This window comes from Rhamphochromis longiceps, linkage group LG7 (genome assembly GCF_057381845.1).
Source record: "Rhamphochromis longiceps isolate RC_006_pf linkage group LG7, R_longiceps_female_GT1.1, whole genome shotgun sequence".
NCBI classification, from domain to species: domain Eukaryota; kingdom Metazoa; phylum Chordata; class Actinopteri; order Cichliformes; family Cichlidae; genus Rhamphochromis; species Rhamphochromis longiceps.
Genome location: NC_140563.1, coordinates 28,899,788 through 28,914,476, shown reverse-complemented (window position 1 = coordinate 28,914,476; position 14,689 = coordinate 28,899,788). Strand labels below are relative to the sequence as shown.

Sequence of the window (14,689 nt, the reverse complement as noted above, 5' to 3'; positions counted from 1 at the left end):
GATACCGGACAGACGGTATCGGTGTGCCAGCTGTTTTTACCTCGTTTCCTCCAATCCAGAGCCAGATCCACACGATCCCACTGAAACAGAGACCTGTGAGCTGCAGCTCCTCTTCCGTCCAGCAGAGACAGCAGTGAGTCCGTCCCAATAGACTCCTAATTTTAAAGCATTTATACAACTTGTGCCATTCACCAATTTATTATTCCTACACTCACCTGTTTAAATTGGATTAAGGCTTAAAGTTTGCATTACTACAGCCGTGGCCCCTTTGGCAGGTTGATGGTGACACAGGTGGCTCTAGCTGCTAGCTGTCTGCTAACTGGACCTCTGGACCATGTTTGTGGCTCTCGGAGCCTTTTGGAGCATTTTTAATGACATCATGAGGCCAATAAAATGGCTGCTGTGAAGTTACTGTACTAACAGACCATCCAAGAGCTCCCGCTGGGCTCATAACACTTTTATATATGTGGGGGCGACATTTGGACAGGTACAGCTCTAATTAACAGACTTTCACTCATCCAACCCGGATTTCAGACTCTCTGGAAAGTCTGCTCCCAATATTGTTTATACAGATACCTGCTGAGATGAAGACAGCAGACAGCTAGCAGCCACAGCCGCCTGTGTCTGTAGTATTAAATGTTTGTAGTTTTTGTCCGCAAATAATCACTACCTTTTGATTAGCCTTGTCTCATGCTTTCGTGCTTTGTGGTAGATCTTTGTTCTGTCTTCACTGAGATATTTGAATGCTAATCAATAAAAATCAAATCAAAATCAAAATCAAACTACTACCTGAGCGGGACATAAAGTGGATATGGAGACTTCAACATAAAAGTTTTGCCTTATGAAAGATGTTAACTGCAACCCTGACTTTTACTTTGAAGGTGAACTTTCTCTATTTCCAGTTTACATCCCATTTTTTACAGTTTTGCTACTACTTAGGTAGTAGTTAGTGAATATTGGCAGACAAACAAGAAAAATATATTTTTGAGACTCAAAATGTGGTCTTAGTATTGGGGTTATGATATGAAAACAAGTGTGTGTGTATATGTATGTTTGCTGTAAACGCGTTTATTTCTGCTGTAAATGTCGGACACGTTAACACGGGAGTGTATTGGGGCTGACCCGCCGCTGGCGCCCCTGCTGGCCGCTGGAGGAGCTGCAGAGTGCGGAATTTGAGGCCCGGGGTCTGTGCTCGGCATCTGCGGTGGAAGTGTGTCCCGTTTCAGTCCGTGAGGGCACAAAGTGTCGAACTGCTCCTTTAAACTCTGAAAGTCTCCTTTTCTCCGTGTGAACTCCTCCTCCTCTGCGCGCAGATAGGATCAACCTGTTGTGCCTGATCCGGGATCAGCTCAGCCCGCGGCCCCGTGCACCCGGCTCCGGTGAACTGATCCGGGGCCAGTGCAGGTCCCCTGCTCCTCCAGCCTCCACCCCCGCAGTCTTTTCCTTCCACTCCACTTGAGTGCAGCCCGTCTCCGTTCCCACGCCTCCAGTGATCGTCTTGAATCAGCAAACTGCGCGATATGCGGAAACGAGCAGAGTAAAACCGCAGCGGTGTGCGGAATTATGCACGTTTCAGAGCGGACTAACGATGCAGGGATCACCGTGGGCAGGCCTTCCACTTTCTCCGCTGGAGCAGTAACTGCACACAGGGGGACATGAACTTTTCGGGCTTGCTTATTAAGATGTCGACGGTCCGTCCGTGAAGGATTTAAAATTCTAGTTTCATGTTTGGTGGGACGGGGTGTTTTAAAATCATTGAAGCATCTGTGGCTGAGACTTTGCTTTTGTAAGGAGGTTTTTCTTGGAGGAGCTCGGCTGAAGGAGGACCGCGCTCCTCAGGAATTCGACGCCTGAAGCTGAAGTGTCCGTGAACGCCGCACGGAGCTAGCTAGCATGTAAGCTAGCTGTTGGGGGAGTTTTCTGTTTATTTAACGGTTTAAACGGATAGAAAAAGCCGTTAAGTTGGCGTTAACGCTGACTTTGAGGAGGTCCCGCACAGTTGACCTTAGCTAACTACTTTCCTGGGAGAGGGCTTCGGTGTTCCGGGACTTTTGTGTACTAACTGCGAGTTAGCCCTTAAGTCGCTTCTAGTGTTAGCCGTCGTTAGCGTCCAGCCATGCCGCAGCTGAGCCGGGAGGACGGCGACGACCTGGGAGCCAGCGACGAGCTCATCGCCTTCAAAGACGAAGGTGAGCAGGAGGAGAAGCGCAACGTGTCCGCCGAGCGAGATCTGGACGACGTCAAGTCCTCCCTGGTCAACGAGTCAGAGACCAACAGCAGCTCGGACTCAGAGGTGAGTCAAAGCGGGGCCACAGCGGGGCAGCCGGGACCCCAGCGGGCTATCGGCGCTGTGTTTACCCTCCCCGTGTGCTCCTCTGTGCAGGCAGACCGGCGCCCCGAGCCCCGTCCAGGTGTGGTGAGCAGGGGCAGGCAGAGCCAGCTGAGCGAGGAAGGTAAGAGCCACAGTGCTGCTTTATGAAGTTTATGAGCCCGCTGGGAGGGAGATGGTCTCCAGCAGCAGAACACCTGGACACGGAGCTCTGTGTACCTGAGACCAGGTGAAACCTCCAAGAGACACACCTGTAAGAGTCCAGGTGTTTCTGGGTACTTTATTGACATAATCCTCTATTGTCATTTAGATTTGTTTTATTTCTAGCCCTATTTTACACCCATGTTTCTGTATTTGTAAACATGTCTGACCTTTCTTATTAATATTTTAAGCACATTTTTTCTGCATTTAAAGGATAATGCCACATTTATGTTTACATTATTTATATAAATATTTCTGGGTGTCTCAGAGAGCTATTAGCAGTTATATTTACAAACACTTATTATGTTTATTTGCTATATATTTTAGTTCATTGCAAATATTTTGACTGTTTTAATTGTTTTAGAAAATTTTATTGGGTTAATGTAATTTCTTGGACAACTTGACTTGTCTTCATGTATTTGCTCCTGACTTTGTTGGAATCTTATTTTAATTATATTGAGTGTGTTTCATGTCTTTTAGACATTTAAGTACATTTGGAATGTAACATTTTATATTAAATGTAATGTAATATATACAAAATAATAAATATTAATATTAATTAAAATTATTGTTTTATATTTAAATATTAATATTATTTCTCATGCATATTTCTGTCATATAATGTTTGTTTATTTTTTTAAATATTAATCATTTTGGGGGGGTTTAAATTTTTGCTACAAATATTCAGTATTTTATATCTCTCTCATTGGCTCTTTTAGAACACTTTATTTATTTTAATTAGATATTTTAGTAATGATAAATTACTTAAAAGAAATTTTTCATTAGCTTGATTTAAATTTTGTTTTTGGCATTGATTTATTTTAGCCGACATTTTTGTGCTTACACGTGTAAGCTTCCTGCTTCCAGCAGTGCGGTGAAGTCAGAGGGTGTTTGGCGTCGTAAATTCCTGATCTTAATCAGAATGAGGGTTTCACTGGAGATGCAGCTGATTAATAATCTGATTCAGGTCTTGGGCTGTAAAAGCTGAACTGAATGTGAGCCTGAACTTGAACTGGTCTCAGGTCAGCGTGCACTGTTGATCCTTTTTATCTATTTCTCAGCTCTGAGGAAGCAGCAGCGTGATGGAGGCGTCCTCCAGCCCTCGCCCTACGTCGGGTACCCGTTCTTCATGTTCCCTGACCTCGGGAACCTCTGCAGCCCGTACCTCGCCAATGGAGCCCTGACGGCAGGTGCCCGAACGGTAAGACGCAGACACAGAGATGCTGAAAGTGTTTTTTCATTTGGCTTTCATTTTTCATTTTCATTCAGATTTTAATTACATTTTTTTTTTTTTTTTGATTTTTGTCAATGCTATCTGAAAAACATAAAATGTTATCTATAGAATTTTAAATTTTATTATTGAATTTTTTAAATAGATTTTCTGTTTTTCAAATATTTTATCAATTTGAGGATTTTTATTTTTGTTTATTTATTTATTTACTTTTTTAGGTGATTTATTTTTAGATGTGTACTTACAGTTGGTACAGCTCAGTCACGCTCATGCACATGAAGCCATTCACGTGACACACTTTAACACGACAGAAGGCCGCAGCAGAGACGAAAATCACGCTGACTCACCTGAAGGCTGCGTGCACGAGCGTGTGTGTGCGCGCGCGTGTGTGGTTGGGCAGGTCGAGCTCAGTGACGAGCTGCAGATTAGCTGCTGTAGCTTGGGGTTGGCGAGCTGGGATTAGAGGTTAATGCAGTGTGACGGTGAGGGGCTCTGATCTGAAGGCTGCTCTTGGGTAGAGGCGGGGCTTAAAGCAAACCGTGGTTACAGAGCAAAGTGGATGATGACGAGAAGGTGGTTTTACGGTTGTTCAGCCTGATCTGGAAGTTTGTGATGCGGTTTAAAAAGAGTCGATATGACAGACTGGAGGAAAGATGGATGCTGTTTTAGGGACCACTGTGTTGGGAGGGCAGAGTTGTCCAGTTGTTATCCTGGCACCAGAGGTGGAGGATGATTGGTGCCACTCCCTGAGGTTGTCACAAATAAATCATTTTCCCCCTGAGGCCACATTTCATGTCAGTTTTACAGCCGAGTATTCCCAGGAACCCAGGTCTGGGGTTTCTTTCCTTCTCCTGTGTGTTTAAAGTCTGAAAGCTCTCAGGTGGGTTTGTTATTGTTATCATTACCCGAGAGCTGGTTAGCTAAGTCGCAGTTCGGCCTCCGGCTACTGAAACGTCTTTTGACAGAAACACTGAGAAAAGAGCATCAGGATAAAACTGACTCCGCAGTGGATTTCAGGTTCAGAAAAATTTCATTTTTGTAATTTCTCTTCAAATTATTTTACATGTGTGATAACCAAAAGTGGGTTATGTTCATTGTTGAGATTACACAAGACAGCAAAGGAAGCCTTTATGCAGCTGCTGAAAGACCAGAGCCGGGTCCAGGTGTCGGGTACGAGCCACACCTGCAGTCTGGTGATGCTGCTCAGGTGTGAAAGAGCACAGGTATCTCTGCTCTGCTCACAGTTCAGACCTCCTGCACCCCTCTCAGGCTACGTCCACACTAGCACAGATAGATTTGAAAACAGCGTTTTCGTCTGAAAACGCTCCGCGTCTACACTTGCGTTTTCAGTCGTTTTCACAGAGTTGTGCGTCCACATTGAAACGGCCCAAAACGCTTATGTTCCAGTCCTGCGCATTCGCAAAAGTGAGTGAGAATTAAAGAATTTGAAGAAAAGCTACCTGGAGCATGTACAAACTGATATTAATCTTTTTTTAGGGCTGTCAAAATTGAGAGCAATCAAAGCAACTGCTGTATAATGCCCTCCGCTATCTTTGTTTAGTTGGTCACATGACTAAAATGCGTCATCGTTTTAGAAAGTCTGCGTTTTCCAGTGTCCACACTGCGACTGGACAGCTCCGTTTTGAAATGTATGCGTTTTCGAGAGCGTTTTCAAAACGCTGCATTTTTCCTTGAGGAAAACGCCGTCTCAGTGTGGACAGGAGGCCGAAACGGAGAGAAAACGATGCGTTTTCAAACAAAAACGCATTAGTGTGGACGTAGCCTCAGTGTTTTGGAGGAGCAGGAGGAGGAGGTGTGCCTGGCAGTCTGAGGGCGGGTCAGAGGCTGTCATTAATCGGGCACTGCAAACATGCGCATGTGCACACACACACACACACACACACACACACACACTGCATACATAGACACTGCAAATACACTAGCTTCAAGGATCTGAAAGAAGGTGTGTGTGTGTGTGCGTGTGTGTGTGTGTGTGTGTGTGTGTGTGTGTGTGTGTGTGTGTGTGTGTGTGTGTGTGTGGGGCGTAATTTGAGCGTGTCAGTCCTGTTTTTTGGTAACACGTGCATGTTGATACATGCGAATATCTCCATTTAAAGCTGCCCACACACTCAGGCCCTTTGCAGGTTAGTGCATAGACTGTATACAAAAGATTGATGGGGCACTGTGACATCATCATTGGTGTTTAAACTGGTGATTTATAAACACCACCTGGCAGACACAGGACACGCTGGAGAGATTATATCTCTCAGCTGGCCTGGGAACGCCTTGGTGTTCTCCCGGACAAGCTGGAGGAGGTGGCTGGGGAGAGGGAGGTCTGGGCTTTCTCTGCTTGTGCTGTTGTGCTGCTGCCCACGCAACTGGTCCCGGATAAGCAGAAGAGGATGGATGGATTTATAAACACGTGACAGGAGAGCAGGTTTGGAAGCATGTTCATGTCTGCTGTACTGTCTTGATGATGTTCAGTCAGCCAGTCCCAAAAAAGTGAATGTGTTCATCTACACATGAATTTTCAGTCACTCATCCAAGTGACCAATCATTTCTCCCAAAGTTGGACATTTCAGTGTGGGCCTCGCCTGCTGGCCGTCAGAGGAACTGCAGCTTTCCGACTTTAATCTTTTAGCCTGAGGTTACAGCTGGTTCTCCACCTGCTCTGTGGGGTGGTGTCTGAATGTCTGCATAGAAGCCTCTGCAGAACAGAAAACAACACGATGATTATATTTTTATTATATCTATATTTTTGTGTGAGCTTTGGATTTAATCCCAACTTGAACCAGTTTAACCAGTCTGATGTGCTGTTTTCAGTGTCTCTGTTTTGAGTTGAATCTCAGACCTGTGGGGACACGCTGGTGAAGTGTTGGTGATTCTTATTTTACACACAGAGCTTCTCGTCTGTTTGCAGTGCTGTAATCAGCATCTGACTGATTGGCTGAGATGGCTTGCAGTCAGTCACACCTGAGCTGTAGTGAATGGAAGCAGGAGGACCGAGGGGGCTGGGCTTTAAAAGGTTGTTGATAAAGCCGGCCGTGTGTGTGTGTGTGTGTGTGTGTGTGTGTGTGTGTGTTTAGTTAAAGTTGGTCCCTCTCAGCAGGCCAGACAGTCCCACAGCTCCTTTGTTTTCCTTCATATTGTCTGCAGAGTCTTAAAATACCAGGAGGACAACCTGTTTAAACACCCTCACACACAGAGGGACACACACACTAACACACAGTCACACACACACAGTTCTGCTTTCTTCACTGTGTTCCTGTACACAGAACAGAAACAGTTTATTCCCAAACGTGGAGGAAACAGGAAGTTCTTGCTGCTCGCTGCAGATCTGGGTCAGACTGATGGTTCATGACACACGCTCTGACATCATCAAACTGAAGGCGTCTCCTTCATCTGATCCCGAGGCAGAACCCGGACCATCAGGACCAGAACAGGAAGACAAGGCAGCAGCTTGATAGGTGTCTTCACCTCCCAGACTCAGATCAGCAGTCAGGGTGGACTGCTCCTCCCAACCTCGCCCTCCAGGAAACGAAGGCCATTACATCCATAAGAAAAGACCACAGCACCATGGTTCTGCTTCAGCCAATCATCGCTCCAGAATAACCTCCAACAGCTGGACAGCGAAAACCACCTCGACCACAATCACTGCCTCCTCCATCCCACAGCACGGTGTAGGTGGACCCCCAGAGACCTACAGAAAGGAGCTCCATTCAGGCTGGAATTGCAGGTTGAGGTGGAGCATCTTCAGGACCCTAAAAGCAGCTGGATGACTAAGCAACTGACGCAGCTGAGCTGTGGACGTAAGTCAGGCCAAACATGTCTGCTGTGCGCCGTGAGCCAACGCTTCTGAATCCACCCAGGGCATCCTGCCACCATCAGCACGCCTCTTTTTCACTCAGGGTTACGCAGCACTACTTCCCTGAGAGGGGGAGGGGTCTGCTTTGTTTATTTTGGAGTGCCTCGGTAACCCTGAGGTTGGACTCTGGAAGGAAGCTGCCGTCATTCTTCTACCCGGAGATCGCAGCAAGTCATGGAGATGTTCAGACTCTACTGCTCTGGCTAGTCTGCAACAGAAAGTCCTACTCAGTAACTTCCTGTTATGTTATGACACTGCCTACCACTAGGTGTTGCACCGCTCTGTGTAAACAAGCGAGGCGGAAAGTGAGACGATGCAAAGGAAGTCATCTCACTGCAGTGTGTGTGTGTGTGTTTACATGCTTGTTACAGAGCGTGGGAGCAGATAAGAGCTGTGTTCTTATTGGTGGTTCATGGTGTTTTGTGGACTTTGAGCACGTACTGCTCACCTGCTCAGGTGCTTGGTGGTGATGTCACTGCAGTCCAGAAGGCACATCAGTCACAGTGGTCCTGTGGTTAAGGGTCAGGGATCACAGCTGATTGGAGGACTGAGCACCTGGGGTCTGTTTACATTTGATAAAGTGAGGGGGATGGGGGTGTGAGTTTGTGGAAGGGGTGGGGTCAGAACAACTTTGGTTTAGATCTAATCTGTCCCTCTTCTTCCTCCTGTGTAAGCCAGGTCATTGCACATTATCAGCATTCACCTGAACATCCAGGTGGGTCAGAGTGTTTCAGTGCAGCTGTTAAAGTAAAGATGCACCGTGTGTGTTCAGAGCCCGGACACACACACACTTTGGTGCCGCTGCAGCAGTGAGTTTGTTCATCCTGATGTGAGGAAACGAGGTGTCCAGATGGTGTAATATGACTTCCTGTGAGCTGTTCTCCTGCAGACATGAACCTGATCTGTGAACGTGTTCTTGGACACACGTGTTGAAGCTTCACTTGGATGAAAACAGAAGTGGGAGTGTCGGGTTCTCCCTGTGTGGCGTTGCTCAGACGAGGCTTAGGTGAAACGTGTCTGAGCAGCTTTCGTTCCAGCATTGATGGAGTTTGGTCAGTTATGACAGAGCTGCTGGAACACGCGGTGCTCAGCCAGCTTAGCTAAAGTCTGCAAAAGTCTGACCTTTCAGTTCCTCCACCAATAAGTTTGCTTCGTTTTCATAAGGTGGGAGACCTCGGTGATGAGTTTACATTTCACGGTGAGTTTGAGGCCGGAGGCTGCTCCTGTGGGCGTTCTGTGGATTAGTCCGACCTGCTGGGAGTAAACTCAGACGTGGCCTTCAGCAAAGACTTTATTAGGCTGAGGAAGATGATTTCCTTCGGGCTTTAATCCCTTCATCCAGATTTGTGTCAGTGCTGGGATTACTGGTAAATATTGCAGAGAAATCATGACCAACGTGTGTGTGTGTGTGTGTGTGTGTGTGTGTGTGTGTGTGTGTGTGTGTGTGTGTGTGTGTGTGTGTGTGTGTGTGTGTGTGTGTGTGTGTGTGTGTGTGTGTGTCCACAGTACCTGCCCTTTCAGTGGCCGCTGCTCGACGTCCCAGGAAGAGCATCCGTCAGAGACACAGCGACTCCCTCACACCTGGTAAGAGCTTAGAGATGAAACTAACATCAGCTCCGTCCTGATTGGTTCTCAGGCAGGTGGAGGATGATGTTTCTCCAGTTTATCATGTTGTCATGGAGATAGTCACTGATTCAACATGTGAGGTTAAAACAAGCCGGACTGTGCTCCTTCTCATCCTCACCATCACCACGCTGTAAATCAGGGCGATGTGCACAGCCTCTTATGGAGAGTGCACTTATTTATTTACTGCCCCGATCAGCTGCTCGGCCTTTGTAGTTGTAGTGCGCCCTCTGGTGGACAAACACAGCCATTTCATCCATCTCTTCTTCACTTCTTTGAGTTTCATTCTTCTGATGTTGCAGTTTTAATGATATCCTGGTGGATCTGCATACAGAAGAGCCGTCAGAAAGCTTTAATCCGATCATTCTGTTCTTCCAGCTCTGCGCTAATCCCGCTAACTGCTTCCCTGTTACTGAGTCACCCTCACATAGCAGTATTACAGTAATGTCACAGGTAGAGTCAGACCAAGGCCTGGGTCGGGGAGTCGCCCTGAAGCATCAGTAACACGAAGAGCTGTTTATAAGAAAATAATCTGTCCTTCCTCTGATACAATAATCCAGAACCCTGAGATTATAATCTCATATTCATCTTTGCCTCTTAGCTGCTGTCTCTGTCCATTTGCAGTCCAGCAGTGTGCCGATAGTGCAGCATCCCCACGTGTCCCACCTCCACCCACTGCTGTCCTATAGCCCCGAGGCCTTCTCCCCACCGAGGACCTCACCTGGCTTCTCTCCTGAAGCAGGTAAGCGGCATCCCTGCCTCCATCTTTAATCCTGTGGGCATGATGGTGAAGCTGAAGCATGAAGCTGAGTTGTCTCTGCAGCAGGGGTGTCCCGGTCTCCTCACGCCTCCTGCTACCCGGTCTCCCCCGGAGCCATGCCTCAGATCCCACACCCTCTGGGATGGCTGTGAGTACCACACACACACACACAAACACACACATACACACACACACGGTTCAGGGTTTCCATGGTAATCTCACAATTACATCACAGCCCTCAGAGGAAACAATGATGCTGTTTCTGAGGGCAGAGAAAAAAACTCAGTCACATGGAAGCACAGAGGAAATGTACTGAAGTACCACTGCTGACATGGATCACTGATGCTCTGCAGTGACCCTTTCAGCCAATCAGAGCTGAGCTCTTCTGGCACAGTTATGAATGAGGAAGCGACAGAGCGAGTGCGAGGAGCTGAACTTTCTGTTTGTTGATCCAGTTCAACCTGAAGGCTCCCACCGACCAGGAAGTCATAAAAACACGGCATCACGACGATTCATGTGAAACCTGCCGTACCTGTACAATCAGCTGCTGAATAACACAGGCTCGTGTTTACCTAAAACTGGGTAAAAGCTGGAGAATCAGAGCAATGCTTCCAGGAAAAGCCCCGGCCTTAAACACTGAGGGGACACGCCCACCTCCTCGGCCGTCCTCATCGGCAGATCCAGTCGTGGGGCTGGCGAGAGGTTTCTGCACACGTTACACGGTTGTCAGCTAACAAGAAGTCCTCACATCTGCTCGTGTTTCTGTCTGCAGGCAGGGCCAGCATATGTACCCCATGGCCGGGGGCTTCTCGCCGGCAGCACTCGCCATGAACGCCTCCATGTCGAGGTAAGTGACCGAGACTAAACACGCCGTTTTGATGCTCATGTGTATTTTGAATCAGCTCCACCTGCTCACTGCGGCTGAAGTGAAGCGTGATCCTCGCACCTTATCGCCTCATGTCAGAGTTCCTCGTATTACTCCTCAGGCTTCAGGACACCTTGAGGGATCACGATGTTGTGTTAGCAAAGTAAAAGCTTTACATTTCGAGTCAGTTTGGATTATTGTGGGTTTATTTTGTTAAAATGACAAATAAACAAAATAAAACAAAACCTAAAGAAAAAAAATCCAGATTCATATTTTAAAAACAGGTGAGCCAGGCCAGTTTTCTCACATTGTTGAAAGTGTTATAGCTCAAGCTGATTTAATTAACATATATTATCCTGGACTCTTCAGGGCAAAGTAGGTGTTAAAATAAACATGTCCATATTTAATGCAGTTTCTTGTTTTTTGTGGTATTCAAAATATGTGGTTCATATTTCCTCAGTTCAGCATGAAAGTTAATGGAAAATAGCATTTTCTTTGTTGTCGTCTCATTTTCTATTCTGCGTGCTTTATTTCACTGTTGGAATTCAACAATATACCAACTGTATACCATTCATAAACCATTCTGTCTGTGTGACGCTTTTATTAGTACATGCTCAGATATGGGACGTAGCAGCACTCCTTGAATTGTTGCTTTGTTAATGATCCAGTAGTATTTAACCTTTCCCTGTTCTGTTCAGTCTGGTGTCGAGCAGCTTCTCTCCTCGCTTGGTGCCCACCCCTCAGTTGTCCGTCCCCCACCCCGCCATCGTCCGCACCAGAGTCAAGCAGGAGCCTGAAAGTGATAGCTGCGACGAAGGCGGGGCCAGCAGCGTTCAGCCAAGGTAAAAATAAATGGCCTCACAGTTTAATTCCAGCAGCTGCTCCTCCCACCCATTTTGTCACCAAGGTTACGCTCACCCGTCTCACGCCTGTGTCCCCACAGGAAGGCGACGCCTGAAACAAAGCGCGAGGGCGACGAGGACAAAAAGCTGCACATCAAGAAGCCGCTGAACGCCTTTATGCTGTACATGAGGGAGGAGCGGCCCAAAGTGGTCGCCATGTGCAAAGTGAAGGAGAGCTCGTCCATCAACCAGATCCTCGGACAGAGGGTACTGCACCAGGGGGCGGAGCTTAATTTTTAGTCTAATGTCTTTACGCATTTTAACGTTCCAGACACATTTTATTCACATATTCATGTTCAAATATTCATGTTTTCATATTTACATTTATTTCACATTTAAAATGTAAAATGATTGACAGCTGTGATGTTTTCAGAATAAATCAAGTTTTTATTCTTGATTCATAAATCAAGACAATTATGAATAAAATAAATTTTAATAATTAAGTTGTCATTTGGACAGAAAGTTGGAGGTCAGAGGTCACTCTTAGTGACATTATGGAGAAAGTGATGTCAGGTGTAGCGTCATAAAGCCGTCGGGATGAATTGAAGAAACTGAAGTTCAGAAAGGATCAAATCAGTTTCATGTTTGAGATTTAAACTTTATCAAAATTACATAAAGGAAAGTTGTAAGATTCTCTGAATCATCAAACATTCAAAGTTATGATGAAATCATTTCATCACAGCTAAAATAATGGTAAAGTCATGTGATGAGGTAGATTGTCCCTTCTTGATCCTACTTCCTGTTAAAAGAGGGTTCTTCCTCCTCACTGTGGCCGAGTCCTGCAGGGCTGTAAATAAATATAAGTATATATAAATAAGTTTAGATTGAATCTGATTGGTGGGTTGTTTGTTTGTTTGTTTGTTTTCCGTGTTCGTGGATTCGTCATTTTTCACGTGTGTGCTGTGTTTTTTCCGTCCTCAGTGGCACTCACTGACGAAGGACGAGCAGGCCAAATACTACGAGCTGGCACGCCAAGAGAGGCTCCTGCACTCCAAGCTTTACCCCGGCTGGTCGGCCAGAGACAACTATGTGAGTATAAAAGTCGCGTGATCATGTGTCACATGTTCGTGTCAGCTGACGTGCTCACGGCTCGTTTCCTGCAGGGGAAGAAGAAGAAGAGGAAGAGGGCGAGGATGGAGATGAAGCTCGAAGGTGAGGCAATGTTTGCTGTTTTCTTTGTGACGATGTAGAAAATGTCACAATGATGTCACTTTTGTGCGTCTGCTCCTCAGTTGCCGCGGCGGCACCGTCAGACAACTTCCCCCCGCAGCTGAAGAGGCCTCGTGTCTCCGTGGGAGCCGAGGACCCACCGCCGCCTCCACCGCACACACAGACTGCACACGCGCGCCATCACCTGACGCAGCCGCACACCGTCTCTCACCTGACACACACCCACCTGTCACAGGCGAGCCCCGCCTCCTCCTTGGACTCTCCCGCGACTCCCACCACGTCGCTGGCCTCGCCCGCTGCCCCGGCGCCGACGCACACGGAGCACACACACTCGTCGTCCTTCAGTGGGCACACGTCACCGTACCCCGAGCAGCTGCAGCCGCTCTCCCTTACCACCAAGCCCCAGCGGCCACCACTGTCCCTGAACCGCGCCACCATCACCACGGGCCCCTCCACGCCCTCCTCCAACACCGCCTCGTCCCCTCCACAACGGCCCCCTCCTCTACGCTCTCAGCCTTTCCTGGCCCCGCCTCCTACCTCTTCGAGCTCTCACGGTGCCTTAACTCAGCAGCTCCGAAGAACCAATCAGCCGTGACGAACGGCGTGAGAAAAATATAAATTCTGACCTCGTTTTTACCGCCACTGTTTTTTATGCTCTTTTCTATCCGTGTCATGTTTGTACGAGAATAAAAGGACGTGTAATTGGTCAATATTTGACTGCACCTCGGACTCCAAGGAACTATTTTTACACTTTTTCAGGAAGTAACGTGAGGGGGCGGGGCTTAGTTTGTTTAACATGCTTTTTTTACCTGGTAGTTTTGAGTGTAAACAGATTTCCTGTTTCCTCCTCTTTGTCAATAAACCTTCACTCAGCTCTCACCTGAAGTTTCAGAGCTCTCTGTGTGCAGCGTCCGACAGGCTCTGACTCTGGGGTCAAAGATCATCATCGAAACATCACGCCCCATTGTTTTTATCTCGTTTACTGTTTGCAGCAGATTATCCGAGTCCCTATGGAATCAGAGTCAGGAATATTTTGAAAGAATCAAGCCTAGATAATGTCCGACATTGACGTCATGAATTATAAAGAAAACGAGCTTCATCTCTGAGACTAAACAAGAAAAATAAAGGTGCACACATACACGGTACTTTACTACACGCAGGCTTTTTCTTTGTTGCTTCCAGAGTTTCAGTGTTTTATGTGTAGACGAAGGAAAAAGAAAACTTGGCCTCTGTGCTGTGTTTTTGGATCAAGCTGAATTATTTGTTGGATATGGTTATGTCACCACCTACTGCTCTGTCCAGCTCCACAGACCTTGAGGTTATTTTTTTGTTTTGGTTTTATGAGGACAAAAACATTTTCCAAAACTAATTTGGGAAAAATAATAAACTCGTGTACATGTGGTCATAGCCTTGATTCCACTGACGTTAATGTCTTGGAAAGATTTAGGAAAAAGGTTTTGAGAAACACTCAGCAAAAGAAAATATACTTGGAAAATCCAACATTTAAATACAGAAATTTATCACAAAAAAGGGCGACTCTCTCAGGAAGTAACGGTGAGGGGGCCCCAATAATCTGTGCCACATTTTAACAGTGGCTGTTAAAGTGTGGCAGGTGACAAAAAAGGTAGATTAAAGTCATCAAAAGTTAAAACCTTGGATAATGTGTAGAGATGATCCAAGTTTTCCTTGTAAAATTATAATCTGTACAGAAACTCAAATTTAAAGAGCTCTGCTGTGTTCTGA

General features: G+C 46.6%; 1 protein-coding gene across 2 annotated transcripts; it reads left to right on the top strand.

Moving 5' to 3' along the window:
• The first annotated feature begins 471 nt into the window (after positions 1-471).
• LOC146665522 (transcription factor 7-like 1-A) lies at positions 472-14,103 on the top strand. 2 transcript variants are annotated; one of them, XM_085413251.1, is made up of 12 exons: positions 472-2,293; positions 2,384-2,453; positions 3,592-3,731; positions 9,133-9,210; positions 9,874-9,991; positions 10,076-10,157; positions 10,782-10,856; positions 11,573-11,716; positions 11,818-11,983; positions 12,698-12,805; positions 12,880-12,928; positions 13,009-14,103. In XM_085413251.1, the coding sequence occupies exons 1-12, from the start codon at positions 2,117-2,119 to the stop codon at positions 13,539-13,541; spliced, it is 1,740 nt and encodes a 579-aa protein (XP_085269377.1). In that variant the 5' UTR covers positions 472-2,116; the 3' UTR covers positions 13,542-14,103. The 2 variants fall into 2 exon arrangements, with proteins under 2 accessions (XP_085269377.1, XP_085269376.1); XM_085413250.1 differs by having other exon boundaries at positions 476-2,293; positions 10,073-10,157; positions 13,009-14,101.
• Positions 14,104-14,689: the final 586 nt, after the last annotated feature.

Coding starts and splice junctions, on each gene's coding strand:
- LOC146665522 (XM_085413250.1), top strand. CDS start 2,117: ATGCCGCAGCTGAGCCGGGAGGACGGCGACGACCTGGGAGCCAGCGAC. Junction 3,732..9,132: donor TGACGGCAGGTGCCCGAACG/GTAAGACGCAGA, acceptor GTGTGTCCACAG/TACCTGCCCTTTCAGTGGCC. Junction 9,211..9,873: donor CAGCGACTCCCTCACACCTG/GTAAGAGCTTAG, acceptor GTCCATTTGCAG/TCCAGCAGTGTGCCGATAGT.